The 14,968-nt window shown below is 45.4% G+C and overlaps 2 protein-coding genes across 3 annotated transcripts in view; one reads left to right on the forward strand and one right to left on the reverse strand.

Moving 5' to 3' along the window:
- The window catches only part of ATP6V1A (ATPase H+ transporting V1 subunit A), a 32,056-nt gene extending 20,941 nt beyond the window's left edge, over positions 1-11,115 (forward strand). For both annotated transcript variants that reach the window (XM_005486081.4, XM_005486080.4), the window contains exons 9-15: positions 280-402; positions 491-605; positions 2,265-2,328; positions 3,048-3,251; positions 5,567-5,661; positions 6,811-6,982; positions 8,853-11,115. In XM_005486081.4, the coding sequence (XP_005486138.1) occupies positions 280-402; positions 491-605; positions 2,265-2,328; positions 3,048-3,251; positions 5,567-5,661; positions 6,811-6,982; positions 8,853-8,945 (866 nt within the window). In that variant the 3' untranslated portion in view covers positions 8,946-11,115. The remainder of the gene's footprint in view (positions 1-279; positions 403-490; positions 606-2,264; positions 2,329-3,047; positions 3,252-5,566; positions 5,662-6,810; positions 6,983-8,852) is intronic.
- DUSP12 (dual specificity phosphatase 12) lies at positions 9,502-14,751 on the reverse strand. Its single transcript, XM_005486082.4, has 6 exons — positions 14,423-14,751; positions 14,236-14,349; positions 14,035-14,153; positions 13,009-13,105; positions 12,424-12,610; positions 9,502-11,949 (listed from the first exon to the last, which is right to left on the reverse strand). Exons 1-6 carry the CDS (start codon positions 14,689-14,691, stop codon positions 11,788-11,790), a joined length of 948 nt encoding a protein of 315 aa, XP_005486139.2. The 5' UTR covers positions 14,692-14,751; the 3' UTR covers positions 9,502-11,787.
- Positions 14,752-14,968: the final 217 nt, after the last annotated feature.

Consider the following 14,968-nt stretch of genomic DNA (forward strand, 5'->3'; position numbering starts at 1 on the left):
ATCAGTGACATAGCAATGTCTCTTCAAAGAAATACATGTGAATGCAAGTTGAATCTGAGTGGCTCATAAACAAAAATGAGGAGAGTGAGAAGAAATGAACAGCAACAGAAAAAAAAAAGATACCAGGGACATAAGCGGGAAGAAAGAGTAACTTCCATTGTCTGTTTCCATCAAAATGTAAATCAAATACTTTGGTTTATTGACATATTTATGATGACATATAAGCATAGAATTCCTTTCTGCACTGTATCCTGCAGCAGGCTGTTGTCTTTGTCACAGGAATCACCCTGTCCGAGTATTTCCGTGATATGGGCTACCATGTCAGTATGATGGCAGACTCCACTTCCCGATGGGCTGAGGCCCTCAGGGAGATCTCAGGGCGACTGGCTGAAATGCCAGCTGGTGAGTAGTCTTCCTCAGTCTAGGCTTGTACGTGCAGCCCTTCAAACTGGGAGCCTCTGACTGAATCTCTGTGTGCTGCTGTTTGCAGACAGTGGTTATCCAGCCTACCTCGGTGCCCGGCTGGCCTCTTTCTACGAGCGAGCCGGGAGGGTGAAGTGTCTGGGGAACCCTGAGAGGGAAGGCAGCGTCAGCATTGTCGGAGCGTGAGTGTTGCTTTGCTTTGCCTCTGCACCTGTTTTGTGTGACACTATTGGAATTAAATACCGATATAGCCGGATGGAACGTGCCTGGGCTTGTCCTGGCCCGTGCTGCTTGACCAAAGGCAGCAGCTGTGGTGGTTTCACCTCACAGACACCTTTGGCTGGCTGTGTGCTGTGGCTGGGTGCTTGGGACAGGTCCAGGCATGCAGGAGCTCAGGTTTACCTTGGTGGAGAAGCTTTAAGGAAAAGAGTCGGGTTCTGCTAGAGGGTCTGATCCAGAGCTTTATTCCTGGCCCTCAGGCCTCTGAATCCAGCAACAGCCCTAACAGAACTTGAACCACGTGGTTGCTGTGTCTTTTAACCTCGGGGAGAGGGGGAGGGAAGGGGTAGGGATCCCACCGATCCAGGTAAGTGGGGGAGTCTCAGGAGACAAATTACTTGGATGGCCCAATGTCCCCCAGGGCTGAGAGGCATCTTTTGAACTCTACCAATCACTCTGCTGGAATACCAGGATTGACAGACAGCACTCTGCAAGGGGGCAAGGGAGAGGGAAAGGAGTGGTGATTGGCACCTGGGGAAGGACCGGGAAACTGAGGCATACCATGACATCACACTGCAACATGACACAGTACCTTTTTTTTCAGACAAAAAGGTCTCGTTGCTCTGTGCAGCTGCAGAAGTTAAAAATATGGGAGTGAGTAGGTAGATGCTTAGTCTCTGTTCACCCAGAACTGCTGCTAAATTGTGAGTGGGGGCAGAAGGAATGAATGCTGACAGGTAGCTCTGTGGGATCACAGGCACAGCAATCGGATCAAGTGGCTCAGGGAAGAATATCATTAGGGCTCTCAGAAAAGTATGTCAAACCATGCTCAGAGCAGGAAAGAAGGGGCAGTTAGAGCAGCAGTGTGTGCACTTGGGGGCATAATGAATCTCAACTCTCATGCTCAAATAGAGTAGAATTCCATGGAGCAGTGTATCTCAGGCTGTGATGTGCTGTGAGAAGCATGTTGTCCGCAGGCATTCTCCTAGGTGATACTGGTTTGTGTATCATACCCTGGGCAAAGTGGATTCCCTGTGTTTTCAGGAGGGCCCCTGCATCTGCAAGAGCACCCAGAGCTGATTTTTTGCTCTGCTTAGTTCCGTTCACAACAAATATACGTAAGGGCTTTCTGCTTTTGAGATTGGAAGACAATTTTTTTTTAATCTCTGGAAATGCATGTATTGGAGTGTCAAGCAAAAATTAAGTAGTTACTGTATAGGTGAATATCAAAAATAATTTCAAATTGGCATACTGTTTTCTGTAAAATCACTGCACTATGTATTCATTATGTTCTATCAGCACTCTTGCTGAATCTGTTCTAGTTGAGACAGGTTTGATGATCCAAGCTGGAGTTACTACCTGCAGCTAACATGACTGAAATTACACCTTAATACTGTCAATCTGTCACTGATGTAACTATTTCATGGTATGCTTGATATTACCCCTGTGTGGGTATGCATCAAGCACTTTGTGCAAACACATTGCAATCTGTTATTTACTTGAAATCATGTTGAGTTTTCTGGTTTCTCTGCACTGAGCTGTGCAGTCAGTCATAAGTTCAGTACTTCAGTTTGAGCTGTGAAAGCCATTCTGATAACCTTTCCCTATCTCTTCCTGCTCAGTGTCTCTCCCCCAGGTGGTGACTTTTCTGATCCTGTCACATCTGCTACCCTGGGCATTGTTCAGGTACGTCTCACGACGTTGCAGCTCTTCTGTCCACTTTGTTACACTCCAAATGGTTGTACTTCAGCACATTTGTGCCAGTGGCTGGGGTGAGCTTTGATTTGACACAGGCAGCATTGTAGGGAAAAATGTTTTGGAAAATGTTCTAACACTGTGAAAGGTGACCTTGTGAGATGGTCTCAAACTGATGTGTTTGAGATCCCTTTGGAAGGAGCGAAGGCAGCAATTCCTTACAACACTGCCTGCTTAGGGATGTCTGTGTGCTTTCTAAGTGCTACCCATTGAGCTGCACTGCAAATGTATCTGTTCCAGCTGAGATGGAAAGCAGACCACTCTTAATATAGGTGCTTTGAAACCACAAAAAATCCTCAGAGGAGCTGACTGGGTGTGTCTTGCAACCGTTTGCAGTTTTGGGAAAAGCAGTTACATCTATTCGGTCTCCACACTTTATGTAGACTTCAATATTGACATTGCTGTGGCTAACTGCTCCCTCATGAACAATCTCAAGCTGAAGAAATCTGAACTCAGCTTAGAAGTTGTCATTTTTTAAGAAGTGTTATTTGAATGTCACTGCTATAGTTACCTATAGTTGCAAAGCCTTTGCTATGCTGCATTAACTCAAACTTGCTTGACTTCCTCTCTTTATTTTTTTTTAATTGCCTGTAATTATTTTAGTTCACTTTTGATTTGGAGAGCTGATTGACCTTTGTGGCTCCTGGCAGGTTTTCTGGGGCCTGGATAAGAAGCTGGCCCAGCGCAAGCACTTCCCATCTGTGAACTGGCTGATCAGCTACAGCAAATACACGCGAGCCCTGGACGAGTACTACGACAAACATTTCACAGAATTTGTCCCTCTCAGGACAAAGGCCAAAGAGATCCTGCAGGAGGAAGAGGACCTTGCAGAGATTGTGCAGCTTGTTGGCAAGGTGAGTGACCAGATGTGGTGCCGTTGAGCCATCCTCCATTTCCTTATGGTTAGTGCAGGCTTTTGACCATGTCTTAGAGCAGACCTGATGGATACTGCATTGCACACAAAAGATCACTGGGAGATGGCGGACTCTTTCACCTCAAACTGTGTTTTATTCCAACTTTCCTACATATTGTTTGACTTCTAATGACAAATAATTTTTCAGATTTGCTTAACCTTGGCTTGGCACTGTTTTTCTCATGTAAATGATATTGGGACATCTACTGCTTGCTTTAAAGTTCACTTGCTGTAGTGTTCTATTGCTGAAATACCCTTTGCTGCAACTTAAAGTACTATGCCATTGGAAGCAGTGTTTGTAGAGAAATTATGCAAACCCATCTTTACTGTTGAAGTCATCTGAAGGGTTACAGTTTATCAGAAACCATGTTGCCAGCTGCAGGACAGAGGTGTTGGCGTTTACAAGTTGGCCTGTAGAAGCAATGTGAAGTCTGCTTTTTAAAGAACTTGTGGTTATCTGTTTTTTCTTTTGGAAACCTGTGACATATGGCTCCATTTTGCAGGCAAGCTTTAATTTCCTTTTTTCACTTCAGTGTTTTGAAGAGAAAGCTAAACTTGGATAGGAAAATTTCCATTGAAAGCTCTCAGAAAGGACCTAGTGAAAACTGTGTTTCAGCTTAGCACTGTAAATATGATAATTGGCAGGTTCCTGGCACATACTTGACAGTACTTTAATTCTGTGATGTTCAGATGAACTATTATGATTTACAGAGCTGTAGCAGTGTGTAGTAACATGTATTAAATACAGTTACATGGAGGAAGTTTGCTCATGGTGCTCTGTCTCTTCACTGATGTTCTAGTCCCACCAAGATGAGACCTTTCATCACATCTTTCCTAGTAGAGCTCTCTTCCCTTGATGTGTCTTTGAAGAAAGGAAGTGGGGTCATAGGACTTTCTGCAGTTCTCTATTTACAAAACCGTCTTCTAGAAGAGTGGTTTGCAAAGCAGGGTAGGATGAGGTCCTTGGTGTGGAAGGGATATTCATAAGCCACTACTTGTGACTAGGCATTGTTCTCACGATAGAATTACTGGAACTGGCAATTTTTTTCTCAGAGATGTTATCTTTGACAGTTCCTTTCTATCAGGGCTTGGCTAACAACTGCAACAAACCTTTAGAAAGGGGGAATTGTGGAAGTACAGTCAGTGTAGTTTTTTCTTTTTAGAAATGAATTCTGAATTCTGTTAGTCTCCTCATGAAAGAAGGTCCAAACTTCGTGTCTAGAAAGCAAGTTGAGCTACTTAAAGCTTAATCAGGCCCCCTTAAGCAAAAGGATGATGAAGGTGGAGAAGAGCAACCAAGAGCCAAGTGGTGCCAAGAGCAGCAGTGTGCAGCAGTTGTGCCTTTCCTATGGAGTATGAGAGGAATTTTCATAAAATCCTTTTCTTTTCTTGAATGCCAAGTGGGAAAAGGACATTGGTAATGTTGCAGACTAGTACCAAATCCTTTAGCTTGCTTCTTGATCTAGCATGCTGAGATCTAGTCTTTCTTCCATAAGGGTTGAGGAAGGTAAAAATTAATTTCTTTTTATGTAAGAGGATGATGTTTCAATGTATCTCATAACAAAGCCATGTGTGTTTTCAGTGTCTGGTGGCTTTTCCGTGGTCTTAAACAGTGGGAAGTGTCGCAGACATTTTTTCATAGAAATCTTTTCTTTCACATTTGTCTATCTTCTGGGAAGCAGAGCCCCAGAAGAAGAATGTAAACAATTGTTATCAGCTGCTGTGAAATGTAGCAGGTGCCCCTGTGATTGGCTCATCTTCCATGTGTACCATTAAAGGCCAATCACAGGAGCAGCTCAGAGACAGATTCCCTGGACACAGAACTTTGTTATTCATTCCTTCTATTCTATTCTTAGCTGAGCAGCTCTCTGCAACTTCTCTCTTTATTCTTTTTAGTATAGTTATAATGTATTATATATCTTAAATCAATAAATCAAGCCTTCTGATCAAGAAACAAAATTCTCATCCTTCTCTCACCACAGTGACCGTCTAAAGTCGCTGTAATAGGGAAGGAAGTTCCCTTTATCATCAGATAGACCTAAAGCAGATTTACTATTTGGCCCATCTTAATGTGGCAACCAGTTTAATTGGCTGTTCTACAGCAGGGAGTGAGAAATACCCAAAAGACAGAGTTCTGCTTAATCCTGTCTTAGGAGGGTGGGAAGACAGGTACTGAAAGACAGCTGTTCTTGGCCATGGCATTCTGTGTCTTCATGAACTTGAGTACTGAACTAATTGTTTACCTTACTTTTCTAGGCTTCCTTGGCAGAAACAGATAAAATTACCTTGGAGGTTGCCAAGCTGATCAAAGATGACTTCTTGCAGCAGAATGGTTACACGCCTTATGACAGGTGAGATCTGACTGGCCACTCTGCCCTCTTAGTCCTGTGCAGTCTGGATTGATACAGTTATTTCACATGGAAGCTGACCAGTGCAGAAATTCATGTTACTGTCTGTAAAGAAGAGGAAGAACTGTGCTTAGGTAGCTCGTTCAGCAGTGCATTCACATTGTCTTACCCAAGGCATGCAGACCCCTTCTGAAAGCAGATCCCTTTGGGGTTCCCAGGTCCTCCTCTATTGTTCTGTTAGCCAATGTTTCTGCAGTACAACATGTGAGGAGAAGGACAGAACTGCTTTATTTTCATAGACAACATCCAAAGTCTTCCTGTTTATTCCATCAATATGCAGGGGACTGCAAGAATCTGCTTTCAGTTACTGGTGCATAATTCTTGAGTAAGTTTGATCCTTCAAAAAAAACCCTTACTCTCTCCCTAGTGAACTTTTCTTCTTTCCATGCTATCCTTGTGTTTTAACAGCCTGACAAGGGGCCTTTTTGTTCTTCATCTCACTCCCCAGCCCAGGTAGATCAGGAAGTCTTGAGTAGTTCATCACTAGAAATGTCAACATCCATCATTTTGTAAGAGTGTGTGCCTTTGATCAGGTTACTAGGACAGCTATGTGTGTATGCTATAGGAAGCACAGGAAGTAGCACATAAATAATAATGAGGTGCCTTTTATGGCACTCACCTACCCATTAAAAATGGAACTGCATGAAGTGCTCCTGTCATAGACAAACTCCTTTTCCTGTGAGCAAAGAAACTTGCAGAGCTGTCATCCCAGCCTGTTAGGAGGAAGCCTGCTCCCTTGATGGACAAAACAGGAAGGAGGAATTCTGTTGGCTGTTCATTGTTTTCCTTTACTTGTTAGAATTGGCACAGATTGAAATGTGAGACTTGTAGAGCAGCAGTTCCTGTTCACTCCTGTTTTGCCTGAATGTTTGGGTACTGTTTCACAAGCCTCAACTTCAGTCAGCTTCAGGATGATTATCTTGGCCTGCAATTTGACCATTTAAAAATGTGGGATGTATTTGAGGCAGCCCCTCTCCTTTGGCAGTATCCATTAAAAATCCCTGGAGTAAAGGAGGTTGGCACTCTTTCTGTCGGGGGAGGATGCTGAAAACTGTTCCAAGATGCCTGACAGGTCCTCTTCTATTCCATCAGGTTCTGCCCTTTCTATAAAACAGTGGGAATGCTTTCCAACATGATTGCATTCTATGACATGGCACGCCGTGCTGTAGAAACCACTGCTCAGAGTGACAATAAGATCACGTGGTCCATCATCCGAGAGAACATGAGCGAAATCCTCTACAGACTTACCTCCATGAAGTTCAAGGTATGCTTGTAAGGAACTGGGTTGTCCTGCTTCCTGTGAGCTTCCAGGACCTCTGGAAGAATGACTAAGTGGTAAACACACCAAAGAATTTGGTAAAGGTCTGAGACTCTTTGCCATCATTTTGAAGACAGTAAAGAATTGTTTTGTGAGCAAAGGTCAATGCAGAAATCCAGTCAGCTGATGCTGACTGCACAGCCTTGGCAACCCCACCTTCAGCACTCTCTTTCGTGTTACATATAGTCATGGTAACAGTACAAGCATCTTTTCCAGTTTGCTTTGGAGGTTTTGTGATAATATTCTGTAAAAATATTATAACATGTTCTAAGGAGACTATTATCAGAGAGAAGCAGCCTGAAGGCAAACATGGGACATATCATATATTATTGCAGGAGTGTTTCTTTCCTTAACTTCTATTTACAGTAGCTCAGTTAACATTTCTATCATTCAGTTTCTCCTGGATTTAAACTTAAGGCTGCTTATATCTGTCTTTAATATAAAAAAGACTGCTCAAAGTGGGGAGAGAAAGGGAGGAGGAACTTTAGCACAGGCTTAAGACAAGTGAATTGAAGCACCTGCTCTGGGTAACTTCTGTAGCTGTCATTTTAGGGTACTGCTTTACTAAAACTCCTCCAGAGCATGCTGGTGTAGCAGTTACTGGTAGGACAGTGGTAACCTGTGATACTGACTGATCTCCTCTATGAAATGAAATGCTTACTCTGTTAAAACTCATGTAAGTCAATACTGCAAATCTTTGGAGGATAAGTAGCAGGGGATTAAATACGTGTAGAATTAAATATTCTGCCATGCCAATGTATTCTGTTCCTGCAGGGTACTGGCTTGTTTCTGCAGTACATTGGTTCCTGGGATATATTCTCAAAGCATCAAGAAAATAATAAGATGCCCTTGGGGACATGAGCGTCTTTGAGAGCTGCTGATGTAGATAGAATAATTAAAACACTCCCTACAAACCCTGGCCCACCAACAGGCACCCATAGTACAGCAGAGCAGTGGACAGCATGGCTGAAAACGGGAATCCAGAGAGTGAATATATGTTAAGTGGAGCTGGACCTCTAATAGTTATTGAAGGAAAATTGTATTCCCCAGGTCACAGTGTGACAGATGTGAGGATTCAGATGTCCTGCATCCTGTGGTTTGGGTACTTTGGAGAGACAATGTAAGAAGTAGTGCATCCACATGTGTAAGGCCTCTGTGTTTACCAAGAGTTGCACTGATCCAGAGGATCTTAGCACTCAGAGGAGCATGGTGAAGACATTGAACAGATTTCACAGCCCGACAGTTAATGCTTCTTGCAGAGAAAGCCTTGCAGCCTCAGAGCAAAGCTGATAAATTTTTTGCCTTTGTCTTTCATGAAAAATATTCTGAGAAAATGAAGCTGTACAAAGATATTTTTGGGATTTCCATGATTACACAATGCATTTTAATTTGAACCAAACAAGTAATTTGAACCAAATAAGTAATTGCAGAGTAATTTTTCCACTTACTGGGGATGCACTGCATTTGGTGTGGGGATAGGAGCTGGTATTAATCACTGCAGCTCTTAAATCACACAGCATTAACCAAGACCCTCAGTGGTTTTGATAGCTTTCCAAATCAGTTGCTTTACAGTGCAGTAACCACTGCTCATGAGAAAAAAAATCTCTTTCCAGTACCCATTCTGCCTGCTCACTAATGTGGGAAGAGATTTAAACCCTGTGGCTGTTGGTGAGACAGACAGGATGCAAAGACAGAGCTACAGTGCCTGCTCTGCAGTTGGCAAGTGTTGATCTCGAGTCAAGAGGTTGCAGCAGTGGCAAACCAGGGCTGACTTAATTACTATGGGCTTTTCCTGATGGATCTGTTTTTCTTTCAGGATCCTGTCAAAGATGGTGAAACAAAAATCAAGGCGGACTATGCTCAGCTGTTTGAGGATATGCAGAATGCGTTTCGAAATCTGGAAGAGTAGACTCGACCTCTGTGACCACTCCAGTTTGTCCTCTCAGTTCCTCATCTCAGCTCCTCTGCTTCCCTACCTTACAAGAATGATGCAACAGTACTTGAGTTGATAAATAACCCTGTGTTTCCCCTGTTCATACTCAGAGAGTGTCTTTACAAGAAACATTCCTCTTAGTTTGTATTTGGCATTGCTTTGTGTGTCTGGTGAGTGATGTGTGAATGGGCCTGGCTGAGTGAGGAAATGCTGTTGTACACTTCTAGGGTGGGAAAAATGTCACCTTTCCTCTCCCAGCTCTCCTGGTAACCAGTCTTTGACCTCGGGGTGTAACCAGTTGAGCTGCACTGGCAGAGGAGGTGTAGGTCTTCATGCAGTCATGCAGTACATTGCGAGCTGGCAGTGGGAAGGGCATTTACACCTGCCACTTTGCTAAGTGACTATCAGACATAGAACTCCCTGTTCTCAAACAGAATATTTGACCATATTCTGATGACATGTTGACACAAGCAAAAATTCTTCACTACTCTATCATTTCTGAGTCTCACAGCTGAGTCTTTTGGTACTGAAATGTGGTAGTTCTGGTCCTCTTCAAGAAGGGACTAACTAGAAGATAAGCATATGCAAGCGACTGGTATAATTTTGTACACTGGAGAAATACAATTTTATCTTCCTGCTTAATACAGATAGGACTGTTGGACTCAGCATCAGCTAAAATCACAGCCACAGGTGCTCAGCTTCCAGCAGAATTTTACCTTCTTGGCTCCCGTTCATCCTGTAAAATTTCCTGACACTCAGCTGCTTTACTTTGTGAAGCTTGTGAAGCTGCCATGTACTGCAGGGCATGGTTGGCAAGGTACAGTGATGCCACACGTGCTGACCACAGCGTGGTCCTTCCTTGGTGGTGCTCTGCCAGTGCAGTTGCCCCCAGTGCAATGCCCAGGTTATGCCAAGGAAAGGAAAGCACGTGCTTAGCCTTCTTCCTCCACCTGTGCTCACCTGGCCTGTTGGGTGGTGGCACAGAAGGTCCCCAGCTCTTGTGTAAGAGGAATGTATGATGCTCAGCTGGGGGCAGGGGATGAACGGGGGAAGGTTGACAAGTACAAAATGTATTTACTCCTGCCTTGTTGATTACGATGCAAGAGAAACCAGTGGCTCTGGTCTTCTGCTCTGTGCTCTGGAAGCACTCTGTCAAGCAGCTGAAACTGCTGTCTCTTGGGCTTTTTTTATTGGTAAAACTAGACTGAGATGAGGAATGAGCAGAGCGCAGCCTTTCTGTCAAACTCCCCAAGCCCAGCACTCATCCCATTGCTCCAGAGCGTGAGAGAGAGAGATGCTGGCATCCTCTCCAGTCTCTCCCTCTCGATTGTGTCAGGTGGCATCCCATGCCCAGCTGGGCTCCAGCTGCCACCTACTGCTTTGTTAGTCCTGAGACAGCACCTGCTGTTGGTGACACCGTGCCTGCGTGAGCGTTAACTCTGCACTGAAGTATTTCCACCGGCGCCAGCTTTGAACAGTAGTGATGCAAAGGGATCTTGTGCTACGGACCAAATGCTGCCACTTCCATTATGGTATCAACCCACTGTTTGTCAGGGGAGAGCCCAGCTGAAACTTAAAGGGATTGACTATTTTTGGTTCTCCTGAAAAGAAACTGCTCCTGCAGCTGATATTCTGGTAGTGAACGCTTAAGTTTACAGCTCACTAAACTTTTGGTGTATGCTGCTTATTTTATCAACGAGCATGTGTGAATGAGTAGTCACCATCCAAGCCCTTGCTGGGCTCATCGTTTGTACCCTTCACCACTGTACAATGTAGCATTTCATGCTAGAAACCAGATGTTCTTATCTCTTTAAATAGAGGATGTTATAAACTTTACAGAAGATGTCTAAGATAATGCAGTTCTAATATTTATTGTGCTGTACCTGGCCCTGAAGTGTGACCAGTTCAAAGTTTCATATATATTTTTGTCCTTTTTGTTTCGTGTCTGTTTTCAGTGTTGAGATTCTGATGTTCACTGTGTCCTGCAAGTCTTCCTTCCACAGCTGTGGGAGGAATTACAACATGGGCAGAACCCCACCACCTACTTTATCTTGTATATTTCATAATGTACGTTGCTGGAAATTGTGTAAAAAAATAAATTAAAAAATTGTTCAAGTCAATGAAAATAAAATTGATTTAAATTAGGTTTTATCTGTCCTATTTTTTTTAATGTCAAGCCAAACCTATGCTAAACAGTGGTGTACACAGCAGCCCATCACAAAAGGTGATAGCTTGCTTAGAAAAAATTAATTCATCGCTTTAAGGATTTCTTCAAAACTGCAAGCAGTTATTTGGCATGGACTCTTTGCTTCAGTTCTCCCATTCCATTACAGCTTGCACAATCTCCTCACATGTTACACGAAAGAGTTACAAGTAGTAAATACTCTTGGGGCAGGTATTTTTAGCATTATTTTAATACAATAAAAGTGGAACTAAGTTTGCCTTTTGCTGCCACGCATGCAAACAAATGTAATTGTACCATTTGAGGGCACTTTGGATCAGAAGCTGAGCAGCACTACTGGCCACAGCAACTCCTTTTGAATAAGGAGTTGAGACCTTCTGTGAACAGCAACACATAAATGAAGAATACACTAAAAACATCACACTTGGCCCAGTTTTTAGATTTGACCACTCTGTAACACCTCTTTGAAGAAAGGTTCTGGTATTTCATAGAATATATTAAGAGACACATCAAGCTGAAGGTGTTCAAGTAATTCTGCCACCTCACAAAGCTGGAAGTCATAAACTCATTTCCTGGCAACGATGGACTAGTAGTTCTCAGCAGATGTTAAGAAATCCATGAAGTTAAGTGATGAGTTCAGGTTTTGGCAGTCTGGAAGTTACCAACCGGCAATGTCCTCACTTCATCCACTCGACTTTTGTGGATCTGGAAGGCTGGTGTCACCCAGCGGCCACAGGAACACTGGTCCCCCCTCCAGCTGAAGGAGCCCAGCTTTGACGAGCATTTGGGACACAGAAGCTGCAACAAAAACCCAGGACTCAGTCTAAGAGTGTGTTGATGTGGACTTAGTTAGAAACAGGCCAAAAAGCCAAACTGGAAGGGCTCTTTAGCCCTGGGGTGTAGCAGGCAGCTGTGTTGGGACCTGGTGGGATTCCAAGACAGTTTTACCAGGGTCAAAAGGACTTGGTCAGCCTGAGACCAGAACAGGCTTCTGAAGTGCCACAAATCTTTCTCATAATAGAAACAAACAGCAGATAAACCCTCTCCAAGATCCTGGCTGGTATTGTCAGCTCAAGCAGAGCAGTTTCCTTGTGAAAGAGTATTTTACATTTAAGCATCTGCCTGTAAACTGCAAAATTTGCATCAAAAAGGCTGGGGAGGCCTAGGACCTTGTGTGGGGGTTCTCCTTTTGGGGGAAGAAACACAATTCTGCCTTTGCAAAAAAAAAAACTCCAAAAATGCAAAGACTAAAAAGTACATGCTCCATTTCACCTGTCCTTCCATTACTCCAAGCAATGCTGGCTCCATCCACTGCACAGGCTCGATGAAGTAGGAGGTGCACTTTTCCTGGCCGTTCCCAGAAAGCCGTGCAGACTCTGTTATCCTCTTGTGGGCAAAGGCTGTCGGTCCCACTCCTTCCGTGTGGGACAAAATGCTGGAGCTACGGAACAGAGCGCGTCTGCCCTCCGGCACATGGGAAAAAAGAAGTAAAACAAACAGGTTTCTTAACTGGGCAAATCTACAGACAACAGAAAATAAGGATATGGGCCTCCTGACTCTGAATATTTAAACAGGAGTACAAATCCTACATTTTTTTTTATTAGTCTGGAAGGTTCACAAGCATCAGTCCAGGGAACAAAAATTTTGTACTTTCGATTTTTTTTTTTTTTTTTTGCAAACACAGTATGGAAACTTAGGCAACAGCTCTTGTCAGCCCCGACCTGACAAGAATGACATGCCCATTGATTCACACTGGTTATTCTACTCGTGGGTAGATTTCACAATGACATTTTAAGGAGAAATAGAAAGTATTTTATAAATATATAAAAATATGTATTTTTTCATTATATAAAGTACCTGCATTTCCTGCATCTGTAGAGAACCTCTGTGCTCAATGTTTGACATGTAGTGGTAGGATCAACTGCAAAGACTTCTCGGGGCAAGTCTTGAGGTTCTGCAGAGGGGTCAGTACCATGTTGAGAATCAGGCCAGCTCAGCCATGCTGCATTCCTGGGAATGAGACAGGAGTGTGCCTCTGCCCCAGTCACAGCCTGCAGGAGCCACCTTCTTCCCTTTCATTTGCTCTCTCACCAATTCCAACAGGTTAAGCTAAAAAAAAAAAAAGAACCTCATCCCGCCATGCCTAAGACTGGGCTTTGCTTAATGCAGGGAACTGGGATCTAGACTATGGCCACAACCATGGTAAAACAATGATATTTTGCTTTATGTTCTTACTTCAGCAGAAAGTAAAGGTAGAGGAGGTTTCTGAGCAGTTGTGGCAATGCTTGAGTGCCCAAAATACAGAAAGTCAGCTTGGAAATGGGACAATTTGACAAAGTCAGCTTGCAAACTGCTAAGGACAATGATACATAAAGGGCAACAGTACTGTGATGCAACACTCAGATCTTGCAAGAAAAGCTACAGATTATTATTTTATTATAAAATTACACCGATGCACATGGATCTCTTGCAAACTAAAGTATGAAAATTTACTTCATTACCTGCATTTCACCTTTATCTCAAGTTTTGCATGTTATTTTTTTTCATCACATTGACATATTTTCTGAGGATGCTGTTTGCCTTGCCAGGGATGTAAAAATCACGAAAAATAGCAAACTGACCTTTACCATTTTTTGCACTTTGCTCCTTACAGATCTCATTTCCCACGCATCTCCCAAAGGCACATTTTTCCCCCACTGATGAGCTGGGATTCTCTAGGGCTGGTGTAACGCGAATGCTTGGCCTGGCCAAGTGCAGGCTCAGCTCCTTTGAGGGCCACACTCGAAGTCCAGCCCCTCTGACAGGGCTCACTCCGGGACAGCCTGTTCCAGCCCGTTCCCCTGCTGGGACTCTGCTCCTCGCACCCGCGCTGCTCGCACTCACCGGAGAGCCTCTGGCTGAGCATCTCCAGCCGGTACCGCTTGTAGAGCGCGCTGCTGGTGTCCACGGCGCAGCCCATGGCCTCGTAGAGCTTCAGCTGCACCTGGAAGCCCGGGTTCACCCTGCGGCGGGGCCGAGAGCAGAGCGCCGTGAGGGGGGCGCCGGCCGGGCCGAGCGGGCCGAGGGGCGCGGGCGGGCACTCACTGCGCGTCCGGCTTGGCGGCCCTCACGGCGGCGAGCGCCTCCTGCCAGCCCAGCCCCTGCGTCTTCATCAGGTAGGCGGCGACCACGGCCACGCTGCGGCTCACCCCGGCGTGGCTGCAAGACAAGGGCGGCCCGTCAGCGGCAGCGCCGCGGGCAGCGCTGGGCCCCGCCGCGGCCCCGGGCTCACCAGCGGACGAGCGCGGCGCCGCCGCCCGCCCGGGCCGCGCCCAGGAACGCGGCGCACTCGTCCAGGCGGCTTAGCAGGTCCGCGCCGGGCTCGTCCCGCGCCCGGACGTGCATGGCCGGCAGCCCCGGCACGGCCGGCGGCTCCTCCGCGTCCACCGTCAGCACCGCCACCACCCCCGCCGCCGACAGCGCCGCCGGGGACGAGCAGGAGTCCGCGCCGCCCACGTAGAGCCCCGGCAGCACCGGCACCATCCCGCCGGGAGCCGCCATGGCTGCGGGAGCCGCGAGGGAAGCGCCGCCCCCGCACGGCACCGCTTTCCGCTTCCCTTGCAGTGTGGAAATGGTAATTTCCGTAGCAATCGTCGTGCAGCTGTCGGTGCCTGCCGATTCTCTCCTCGCCGCATGTATGTGTCTGTCTTAACTCGTCTTTCCCTCCCCCCGGCCCCCACCCCTCTGTCTCCTTACAAATGCTCAGAAAACAAATATGTATCACAGGAGCAGTCAGGTTGCAAGGGACCGCTCCCTTCTCAAGCAGGATCGTGCAAGA

Source organism: Zonotrichia albicollis, chromosome 2 (assembly GCF_047830755.1).
Source record: "Zonotrichia albicollis isolate bZonAlb1 chromosome 2, bZonAlb1.hap1, whole genome shotgun sequence".
NCBI lineage: Eukaryota > Metazoa > Chordata > Aves > Passeriformes > Passerellidae > Zonotrichia > Zonotrichia albicollis.